The sequence below is a fragment of the Uloborus diversus genome, chromosome 9 (assembly GCF_026930045.1).
Source record: "Uloborus diversus isolate 005 chromosome 9, Udiv.v.3.1, whole genome shotgun sequence".
NCBI classification, from domain to species: domain Eukaryota; kingdom Metazoa; phylum Arthropoda; class Arachnida; order Araneae; family Uloboridae; genus Uloborus; species Uloborus diversus.
The window spans coordinates 39,865,849-39,878,086 of NC_072739.1; the positions used below are offsets into that span (position 1 = coordinate 39,865,849).

At 32.2% G+C, this 12,238-nt stretch overlaps 1 protein-coding gene across 1 annotated transcript in view; it reads left to right on the top strand.

The window, feature by feature from the left end:
* The window catches only part of LOC129230587 (protein unc-13 homolog A-like), a 75,929-nt gene that overhangs the window by 32,219 nt on the left and 31,472 nt on the right, over positions 1-12,238 (top strand). The window contains exons 7-10 of the mRNA XM_054864991.1: positions 2,891-3,032; positions 6,026-6,067; positions 9,394-9,521; positions 11,319-11,434. Coding sequence (XP_054720966.1) covers positions 2,891-3,032; positions 6,026-6,067; positions 9,394-9,521; positions 11,319-11,434 — 428 coding nt within the window. The remainder of the gene's footprint in view (positions 1-2,890; positions 3,033-6,025; positions 6,068-9,393; positions 9,522-11,318; positions 11,435-12,238) is intronic.

Here is a 12,238-nt window from a genome sequence, read left to right on the forward strand (position 1 = left end):
GTTTTTCTTCTCACTCTTCAACTTTTTTGATGTACTACAATATGCACGAGCATGAATGCATGAATCCCTGCATGAACCTGCTATTTTGTATTGTGTATTGACCGCTATACTCGTATTGTTGTCTTCGTTACTGTTTGTAGTCCAGCAATTAATTTATTACTAATATGTCTGTTTGTGATATTGCTTTACAGTTACTCAAAATATCATTTTGTTTGTAAATCAAATTCTTCAAACAATTATTCTGTAAAATAATTATATTCGCTATAATCTTCCTGTGCATTTAGCTAACGCTATTAAGAAAAAAACAAGAAACTGAAGTACTTTAAGTTAATGTTATTTTGTTTCATATTTATTAGTGTTTATACAAACTTCCATTATGTTGGACTTCAAGAACGCTGAAAGTTATACATTGATACATAATTTATTTGAGATTCATCAATATTGGCAAACTATCAGGAAACCACATAATTCAAGGTTATGAAATTTTTTACAGTTTATGCAATTTGTATTAAATTTGGTACAAGTTTAAGAACGTCCAAATGATGGAACTGACGTCATACAAATCAACAAAGAACGGAATGATAGTTGAGAAAAGGGATGACAGTAATCAAACTTACGATTGATCGTTTTGAGGAACTTTTTTTTTTGTTCCTGTTCGAAAAAGGAATTTTTACTTCTGAGGAACGTATTTCGCTTTTTAAGATGTCTTACTTTTATTCTACACTAGTGGCACCCGCACGGTTTCGCCCGTAATAGAAAAATTAAAGGTCTTTTGGTTCGCTTGTATATTTACAAATAATGTATGGTGAATTACAGTTCCACGTTATGATAATTTCGTATCTCGCCAATTGGCTTGTGCCCATGTTACGGTTCCACGTTATGATAATTTCGTAATTTATGATAGTTTTTTTCTTAAAATTGGAATAAAAAAAGAACCACATCGAATTTTCGAAAAATCGCTTCGAGGTGCACACCTCCATGCTACAGACTAACTTTGTGCCAAATTTCATGAAAATCGGCCGAACGGTTTAGGCGCTATGCGCGTCACAGACATCCTACAGACATCCAGACGTCCTCCGGACAGAGAGACTTTCAGCTTTATTATTAGTAAAGAAGATAAAGATAAAGATTCTTTCCCATTTTATTAAATTTTTGTGAAAAATGGGCTTAAAATTGAAATAGAAAAAGAACAAAATCGAATTTTCGAAAAATCGCTTCGAGGTGCACACCCCCACGCTACATACTAACTTTTTGCCAAATTTCCTGAAAATCGGCCGAACGGTTTAGGCGCTATGCGCGTCACAGACATCCCACAGACATCCAGACATCCTCCGGACAGAGAGACTTTCAGTTTTATTATTAGTAAAGATAAATAAATGAATGAGATAAACATAGTTTAGAGTATCTCTCTCTCTCTTAGTTGTACGCAGTTTAAAATAACAAAATCCAAGATTTCGATTTATACGGCTTAGTGCGTAACCTATCATTAGCATAAATCGAGGGATATACGCAATTGGAATTTGAACACGATCTGTTTCATCCTATTCTTGACTCATTATCATTTCATGAGTTTTCTTTTTGAAATTCTGTGTCACATTCTTAATAACATTCATAGAATTCTGTCTTACAGCGCAACGGAAGTTACTCGCCTGAAAGGATTTGAAAGACAAATGTCTCGAGCCGTTATCTTTCAGATCTTGCTTTGAGGAAGGAAGACATAAAGCAACTGTTATGACGTGGATTTGAAATACATAAAACAGTTTGATGTTTTCCTAATTTTCTTGTAAAGTATATGCATATGGAAATCGACATCTTTTCATCCCCATAGTATTTCTTCGAAAAGAAATGTTCAACTTTTTATTTGAAAAAGTTAGATTTTAACCTTGGTGTTTTCCTAGTTTTAGGAAAAATTTAGCTTGCTTAATTTTGGCGCGATTTCAGGCCAGTAAAACAGAAATTAAATACATCCTTTCTTCCGTAACTCTATACCAAAAATTAAAAATACTACAGCATTTCTAACAGATTACGCCATGTTTTATGCAAAACTTGACTAATTGCAGTGTGGCCATTCTACAACCTGTAGGTTTATTAGAAGACTGAAATCTATGGAAATAGGATTATCCGGTAATTCAATGTGTTTTCTTGTGAAGTAAAGCAGCCACTAACGTACTAAAGCAATAAATGTTACATTCTACTTTACCCACAAATTTATGTGTAAAAAATGTCTGGCACGTATTAAGAGATCAAAAGTTGACCACTTCTTAAAGTTAAAAAAGGTTTTGAGATCCACCGCTAAGTTGTAGTGATAGTGAAGACGAACTGAAGGGAAAACAAAATTGGAAAATAAAAATTTCATTGGTGGTATTTTCTGTGGATAGTCGTCAATTTTGTTTCACGGTAAGAGTTAAGTATTAGCAGAAAAAAACAGAAACGTTATTGAAAAAAGAGAAAGAGAGAGAAAGGGGTAAAAAGATTTTATTTTTTCGAAAACTTCTGTTTTCTGGTTTTAAACTGCAAATAAGTTTCCAATTCTGTAGGATTATTGTGCTTTCGGTCGCTATTTGACCGATCCATTATTTCAACTGCCATTACTTTTATACATTCACCATGTTGCTATTGGTTATCGCTAGTTTTGCCCTTTACCAAACTTTGCGGTTCTGTTCTACGTTGACGAGCGTGCAGGTTATTCGCCTTTTCCTGTATATTGTCTAAAAAAAAATGACTCGGAAACATAAAAATACATGATTTTCAGCGAATAACAAACTTTGTTGCTAACTGCACGGAGAGATTATAAAGCGAAATAAACCTTTTTTAATAGAATGTGTGTAAAAATTTAATTTTGTGCCGATCAAGACATTTCTAAAAGCACACCTGTTGTGTCATGTTCTAGTGATTTGCGCTCAGGGGCTGATCGCTAAAGATAAGAGCGGGACCAGTGATCCGTACGTCACGGTACAGGTGGGGAAAACGAAGAAAAGGACACGCACAATGCCTCAAGATCTCAACCCCATCTGGAACGAAAAATTTTATTTGTGAGTACAGAAAAATATTTAAGTTTCTTTAAAATTTCTGTAATGGAGCCGTTGATAGCAAAAGTGGTAGAAGTCAATTTTCTTTTATTTGTATTTACACTATTAGAAATTAGCTTTGACCCTATTCTACTTCATGCGAAAGTGGTATAGGTCAAAATTCAACCATTTGCCAATAGACAGTAACCGTGCCAGGAGCAAAAAAATTTCCGCTGTCTGCGGCAGATTAAATATTCAAAAATAGTCTTCAGTACAAACTAACACTACTTAAGTTGTAAAATCAAGAAAAAAAAGCGAGATCTAAAAGCCAGAACTATATGCTCTGATGGTTATATGGTACAAATCTAACTTTCTAAAATTATATATATATATATATATATATATATATATATATATATATATATATATATATATTTTTTTTTTTTTTCAAAATTTTTGCCCCCCTCCCAAGTAAGAAAAAAAATCTGCAGACTTTCTCAAGCATCTGTGACTCTCGTCGCTCTCAGCTTCAGGCAAATATAACTATTAAACTATTCACTTAAACTCAAAATCTTGTTTTATTGACTCACACCACTATTGCTATCAGCGACTCATTTATTATACATTTATTTATTTTTATCGTAATCACTAGGACTCATCAATACATTCTAAGCAGGTTTGATGCTAAAAAAGAAAATTATCTGGAAAATAACACATTTTTTTTTTACGCGTTGCGTTGCGGATTGGAGTGCAAACCCACCAGGACTTTGCTATTAGAAAATCAGGGGATCTATAAACAAAATGAGACGAAATTTTCTCATTAGCCTCAGAAAGCCCTTTTTATATCCACTAAATTAATTAGGCAAAACACTTTGTTTATTTGTCCTTACGTTTATCCTTCCAATTATATTTATCTCTTTACCCAGGAATATTACGTATTTCTTTGTTTTCGATCCAATTATTATGTTTGCATACGTCTTTTGTGTGTAGGGAAAAACAGTTAAGGTAGAATTACGAACTTTCACTACCTTGCAACAAATGTTTCAACTGCTCTCCCAAATGCTCATAAAAAATATGAAATATGTTATGGTAAAATGATTGTGGATTCCCTTGTTCATTTAATTTCTGTTCAAGCACGTGCAGTCTTATTCTTAAATACTATTGTTCATTTGACGCCTGTGTATTCGGACAACAGAATTTTAGCCAATTAGACGCCTTTTTACCTAACTTGGAATATATATTATTCCTGTACTAAATATTAGTGGGATGGGTATGTTGGCGGATATATCTTTGACAAAACCATGAACACTACAAAAAGTAATATCACAATTTATAATATGGCTCTGATAACAAACCAGGTTGAATACGTAACATTTAATAGTTTTATAAACGTTTCAAAATGCTTGTCATAACGTTAATCAGTAACCACCATTTCAAATCCTTTATAAAACAAAGTGATCTACCTCGAACTACGAATTTATATCTGTTTGGGGTTAAAGAGGAGGAATATTTTACTTGACCCAAGTTCAATAAATATGTCAGTACGTCAGTTGCAAAGCGAATTGTTTTTCAGCATCTTTATTTCATGAAACGGATTCGCTTAATTTGTTGTCCTTCTAAGTTCAAGTTATCAAAGCCGAATTATACACAGGTACGTGAACCACGTTATTATTTTTGGTTAAGCCCTTTGATAACACTTCACTCGCAGTTCCTTTCCAGAATAATTTTAACTGCATATTGATTAAAATGATGTTTTGCTCTAAAATAAGCCATATTATTAATTATTTCTGTTTATCACTTTTTGTGCTAATCGATCTAATGTTATTTAAATGAACGTTTTTGATAGGTAATAAAATTATTCACCTACATAAATTTAAATATTATAAAGTTTTGTAAGGGAAGCATTTATTCCTGTTGATTTGTTTTAAGATCACGAAGATTTAATTTTTTCTTTGCGCATTCCAAGTAAAAGTCACTTTTTGCAGCCCAAAAAGTACTACTACCGCGATAAAAGTTTTATAAACTTGCCAATTGAATGACAAGCGAAACAGCTAGTTCGGGTAATTTCGGAATAGCTTGCTCATTTCCCAGTGACTGGAAATAAGCTACGAAATTTGAATTGCTTTTTGGCAACTAATAGTTTAACATCATCTTGTAATTCATGCGCAAAACTGAAATGGATTTGACGAGCATGAAATAAAGAGCTTTTTGTCGTAAACTGTAGCCAGTGTCATTCGAGATTGTGAATCAGGAACCATAAAGTATTGAATAGAGTATGTTTCAATATTCAGAAATACATTTAGTAGAGTTAAAATATCGTACTGAACCGTTGTAGGTCTGATGATCATTGAAAATTCAATTTTTCGCATTGTGCGTTTCTGATTTTGAATGTTAAATTTGTTCGAAGATCGGATATCAGAAAAATAAAAAATATCTATATGCATCAGTTCAGAAGCAAACTTATCTCATGGTGAATAGGACAACAATGAAAAACAAGGGGAAAAGAAGGAGCTATGAGTTAGTTGCTAATTCAACCTTTAATAATTAAAAGTTTAGTTTACTACGGTATTTTTATTGTCTTCTTCTGTGTTTTAAATAAAAATTGGTCAAACAAAATTTTTCAATCATCTAATTAATTTAAAGTTAATGGAAGAGTATTGTGCCTTTTTATTTTAGATACTTTGAAATTAAAAAGTAAAAGAGGCCGAAGAATTTGATGCAATATTCATTAAAATCCTTATGTTCGATCAATTTTTTGTCGAAATACAGGTGTAAAAAGCATTTAAAAAGTGTTTTTGTTTTCTCGAAATAAGTTTCTGTAACTTTTGGCATATTTGTTCTTGTAAATTTTACTTTTATTTTTTAGCACAAAAGTTTTTTTTTTCTCTTTATTATGTTTTGTACGGTTGGATATTGAAAAACTTGTTAATCGATGACAAAACGTTTAAAACATACTGTATTAAGCATGCTGTGTTTTTTGCATTTATAATATTTTTATTTCTTCCTTTCATTTTTAGTGAATGCCACAATTCATCGGATCGCATCAAAGTAAGAGTGTGGTAAGTTAATATTCATGATTAAAAAAAAATCACTTTTATTTTTATCTTGAACGGCATGAAATTGCTTTTAGTTTCATGGAGTATTTTTGGGAGTTCGAAAGTAATCATTAATTTCGACGTATTTATTTATTCATTGGAAGTGTATTATACAAATACATTATTTCTTATTCCTCTTTGAGTTGAATCATAAATACTGCAATTTAAATGATCCAAAGCTTTTAACTACATTTTTTTACTCAGATATTTGTTATGTTCTCATAATTTATACATGCTCATTACATATACATAACAATTTTACGTTTGCACTTTATTCCTGAAATTTTAAATTTGATTATTTAATTTTTACATATTTAAGGAAGGAAAAATTATGTATAATAATGTAAAGTAAGAATTTTCTAAAAAAGATTGTGCTTATAAAATAATCATTTGTACGTGGGAGACTGTATGAGAACTCTCAAAACATATATAAATCGTTACTTTTTTACATACATATTTTTTTTAGAAAGTTGATGCTTTATATAACAATACATTAGTTCCTTATATTAAAATATATGAAAATTAAGAGCCAAAGCCTAAAATTTCCAAAACAAAATGCAAATGTATCACATTTGCCCAAATGATTGGGCGTAAAACGGTGGTAAAGAGTTATTGAAACAGCTTAATATTCATCAAGATCATCAGAAAAAAAAATTCTCGAACATCTTTTGAGTTCTATTTGAAATGGATTCCACTCTATCATGATCATTCGTGTGTAAACCGGTACTAGGAATTACCTCCATCCAATAAATTAGAAATATTTATTGTAAATTTAGCTTTGAGTTTTGAAAATGTATTACTAAAAATGCTTCTGTGAAAACATTTTTGCATTACATCATTCTAAAAGTAACCTTTACAATGTTATCTTTATTTAATACCAGGGGATTATTTGGCCCTAAATACTTTTAATATTTGTTTCATCAATGTTCAATGTAAACAATCAAATGTTCTTACAAGTAACATACTCCAAGCTTTGAATATCTTATTTTTAATTACTTTAAAGTAAATTTGAGTTTTGCTTCCGTATCAAAATGCCACTTTCATAATTTATCATCTAAAACTTATTTATTTGGCTAGGTTTATTATCAAGCTCTAATTAGAAGAAGTAAAAAAAAATTGCAGCAGCAAAGTTATCTTCTAGTTGCATTCAAAAAATGTATAAAACGCGCAACAAATCTGCGTATCTTTTTAATGCAGTTTATAGCCACCAAACTTTTTTGCAATGAATTTCTTGTGAACGGCAATCCCTATTTGGATAAGATTATGTTGACTTATAAAGAGGAAGGCAATGTATGACTGTTCGCTTGTCCAAAATAATAAGTGTCCAAAGTTACATGAAACTAACAAACGTTAACATAAATAATCGATATCGTGAATGTATTTAACAATTAAAACTCTGATAAAATGTTTTTCTGTGTAAAGTTGTCCACTTTTTTCAATCCTACCATGCGGTTTTAATGAAACTAAGATAGTTGTCAAGTTTTCTATTACGAAAAGGAAAACATTTGCGTAGCAAGAATTTTTTGCAAGTTTCAGCAAAAAAAAAAAAAAAAAAAGAAAGAGAAAGAAGAAAAAGTATTAATTAGATCGCTCAATCCATTGTTGGGGTACGATAGTTTGTACCAATTTCACACTTTATTTAATTAACTTTAATGTTTGACTTTTAACTTCTACAAATTTGAATATAAGTGATCATTATGTGCATAACGAATCAACTTTCTAAACCATTATGTTATAGTTGAAAAATAATTTGCGCATGTGTCGGGTGCGTTGTAGAAAGTTACGTTGCACAACATGTACAAATTCTTGTTTTTAAAGTCACGCAATTTTTACAGGAAATTGAAACGTTTCATATTTGGGTAGTTTAAAGTTGTGCTAAAAGTTATTTACGGAGAGAAAAATTTTGTTATTGTTGTAACTAGTACCATTCGGATCACCAAGCCCAAATAACAATTGCTAATCGATTTAAGGCAGTGGGGGTCAGCTTCCGTTTTAACGAGCACCATTTAGTGGAAGTCCAAATTAGCTCAGAAAACACACGGTCAATGGAAGAACCATTTATCCACATTTTAAAATTAAGAACTAAACCAGAAGCCGAACAACTCCTGGTTCAGCACCTCTAGTTGTATTGATTCCCGGGGAGGACTTTATGACTACGACATATTTAACGTGCCTCAGTCATCATCAATAAGCACGGAAGCTGGTTGGTTGGTTGGTTGGTTTATTTTTTTTTAATGGCGCAAGAGCCCTTGAGGGCTATACTGCGCCAACCGATTTTTTAGAATAAATTATATACATAAATATAAAGTCACGATATGATAAAACTAAGTGTGTTTTGAGGAGAAAGGCATAAACGTAGGTACGATAGGTATAGTAGTTTAATGTGAGTAATAAAAAACATGTAAACATTAAAAACATTAAAATAACGTATGAAACAATAATGTTGACAAAAAATTTTGAATAACAAGAAAAGGGAAAAAATCACATTTTGAAGAAACAAACACTAAATTAAAAAGGAGAAGCCAATCTCCTGGAGGAAGGAGAATGAACACGGAAGAAAAATGCTAATTTCCGAAAACCAACGTGGCCTGAAGAACTTTGGCGCATTTACCATATCGCAAGTGTCGCATGTGCTAAGGGCCCCCACATGATGTATGGGGAGCCTGTTTCTCAATTTCTTATTTTAAGAGTGATAGACAAAGGGGCCTCAAAAATGTAATTTGTCCCCCTTCCTCTCTTCCCTAACCTGGAACTTTGAAAATATGTATACTATAATAGTTAATTATATTATAGGTATAAGTAACTATTGTGTATCTTCATATAGATATACAATGGTACATTCAAATATATCGAGATTAAAATCCAAAATTTAAAAGTCCTGGATGAAAGTTTAAATATATTCGCACATACTATGGTCAACAACGTTTAATCAATTCGGAAAAAAATCACGTTTTTGCTCAATCCGTAACTACGGATTGAGCAAGCGAAAAGGTAACCAACTTTTCACAATGTTTTCAGCAGCAATAGTTGCATAATATGAACTAATGCAAAACGGCAACCTATATTTGGCGAAGACACCTAGACAAAAGTGGCCTATTATCACTGTTTCAAAACAATGAGCAAGTGCCAAAGCTACGCATGAATAATCAATGTCGCAAACATAAATATTTTTGAATGTTACTCTTTGAATTTTGAGAATGTTTATTTATTTCCGAGCTAATCTTGTGTTTAAATAAATATTTTTGCCAAAACAATAACATTTTCTCTAATGACTTGTTGTGTTTTCTTAGGGATGAAGACAACGATTTAAAATCCAAACTACGACAGAAGTTGACACGCGAATCGGACGATTTTTTGGGTCAAACGATAATCGAGGTGCGCACACTTAGTGGAGAAATGGATGTATGGTACAATTTAGGTGAGTCCGCAAAATTTGTTTCGATATTTGTCCTAGATTGATATTTTGTTTAACTCTTCAAAAGCGGTAAAAAATCAATCACATCAAGCATTTTAAATTTATCCTTACGCGTATACAAAAACAAGTTGATTTTCCGAAGCATAATTAACACGAAGATGCCATTAGTAATGTTTGTTTATTTTACGAGACGTTGCATATTTGCAACGTCTTTCAAATATTCTAATTAACGGCAACAGTTCTGAAGGCTGCCTAGGGTAGTTTGCGAGAGAAACTAACAGCCTCTTAGTACAGGTCGCTCATCGACGACAGTAGGGGCATCTATAAAAAAAATGAAAACCAATGAAATATCTACTTATAAAGTATTGAGTTAAAATCTAAGCATAATGCCCTTTCTGCTCACAGCACTGGCACAAAGGTGTTTTGCATGACTAATGCGTAGGGGCAGATAAAAGCTGTGGCAAATCTACAAAATGTCCCGATACATTAAGAAATATTTGTAAACTTTAAGGTTACACCTTTGATTTAGACTGCAAAGCTCAATCATTACGAACCAAAAGTTTTTTTTTTTTTTTTTTTTTTGAATGCATAAAAGTATAGTTTAAACCTTCGATTGTCTTCAATACTCTTTTGATGAGATGATATTATAATCGCTACGGATCATTCATTTTATTTTATTTTATGTTATATATATATATATATATATATATATATATATATATATATATATATATATATATATATATATATATATATATATATATATATATATATATATATATATATATATATTAGAATTTATTATATTTTATTCTTTATATTTTATTTTTCCATTTTTTTTCTCTCTTTTTTTTTTTTTTAGTCCCCAAGATAAACGATTTTACTGGCGAATATTTTTTAGGGCTGGTAGCTTTTTGTGGTGGTGGTTGCTTATGCTACTAAGAAAACTGAGCTCTGGTGGGAATACTACTCGATTTAAGACCTAAAGAACAGCGTGTCATTGAGATCCTAGCACCACGAGAGTGAAAATCTGTAGCTTAGGCTATAACTCGATGTACTTCGCTATTTTTAATCCGGACCAGGAGTCAAACCATCCTCGATCCAGCACCTCGATATGTAATGTGAACCTAGATCAATTAGTGACCGCATAAGTCAGGCACCGTTATCGTACTCGGAAGGTCTTCGTTCTATTGGGTCTAAAGGCACAAGAGCGTTTATAGGCGAAACTGCGGCAAACGAATATAGCATATACGCAAATAACTTCGACCACCCGGTATCGAGCCCACAACGCCACAAACTCTCGGCCACAAGTCTGGTGCCTAACCTATCTGACTACCTCGTCTTTCATTAGCCCTGTTCACATGGACGTGTTCTACCCTGGAACGAACTTGCTTTAAACCATATTCCGGTTATTTCCCGGGCAAATGTGTATCTTTCTTTTTCCTGCACTTGACTGGAGTAAATGAGGGGGTTTTCACTCGTAATGCATTACGCGAAACGAGTTTGCTTACTTGCTTGGTATAGCCGCTAAGGATGCTGGGTAAAACCGCTTTCTCGGGTGCAAACGTACCACCTGTCTTTAGATGTAAAGGGTAAATTTTCCAACCTTTTTTTTTTCTTTTTTTTTTTTTTTTTTTTTTGAGTTGGAGCGGGGAATTGCGAGGTACCAAATTCTCATGCTAGCGCGGCTATTGGGTATCTTAATCTGGACCACTTTGCAGTTAAACATTTTCACAATATTCATTAAAGTTGAAAAATGAATCTTTCCTACACAAACTCATTTTTTATTTTGCTTTTCAGAAAAACGAACTGACAAATCTGCCGTCTCCGGCGCCATTCGCCTTCATATCAGCGTAGAAATTAAGGGGGAGGAAAAAGTAGCTCCCTATCATGTGCAATACACGTGTCTTCATGAAGTAAGAAAAATATTTTTCTTAAATTTTCATTCTCTTTACGTTAAATTTTTCTCATGCTAAACTTTGGTGTTTTGGAAGATATTTCATAATAGCAGGAGCAATTCAGCATTAGAAATAGCGAAAGCTTGACCTTGTTATCATACTGACCTCCATGATTTGGCTCTCCAAATTTTATGAGCAATTACACGGTAACAGACGTAACAATAGTTGCAAAAAACACTCTGAAAACACTCCAAATAATTATGTTTTCATTATAGAGCATTGCATGAACTTTATGAAAAGTATTGGACTCGAGATCTATCTAATACAGCTGTTCATAACCGTTTAAGACTATTACCCGTAGAGCGGGTAATATATTAGACACGCCCCCAAAAAACCTTTATTCTAAAAATAAATTAGACATTGCAATTTTCTCTTTAAACTACGATTGTAAATAATTTCATTCCTAATGTTTATCATTGAGATGAAGAAACTACCTGTTTCTTAGCAATTTCATATAAAAAAAAGTAGATGTCAATGTAACGGTTGACCTTAATTATATTGTTTAGTTATAACAATTTGTTAATAACCGTTTCGGGCAGTGCACATCGTAAGTCGATCTCCAACTTTATCTTTTTTTTATCAATCACTAATATCATCGGTTTGGTAGCTTTGATATGAATGATTTTTGATAATTCATTTTTGGAACCAAACAAAGATCCAATACGGTACTTATTTATAAAATTCAGAAAATCCCACTTTACGCCGTTAGGGCTATTTACCTCCTGGTTGGGAACCGCTTATAGAATGCAAATGATTTTTAAA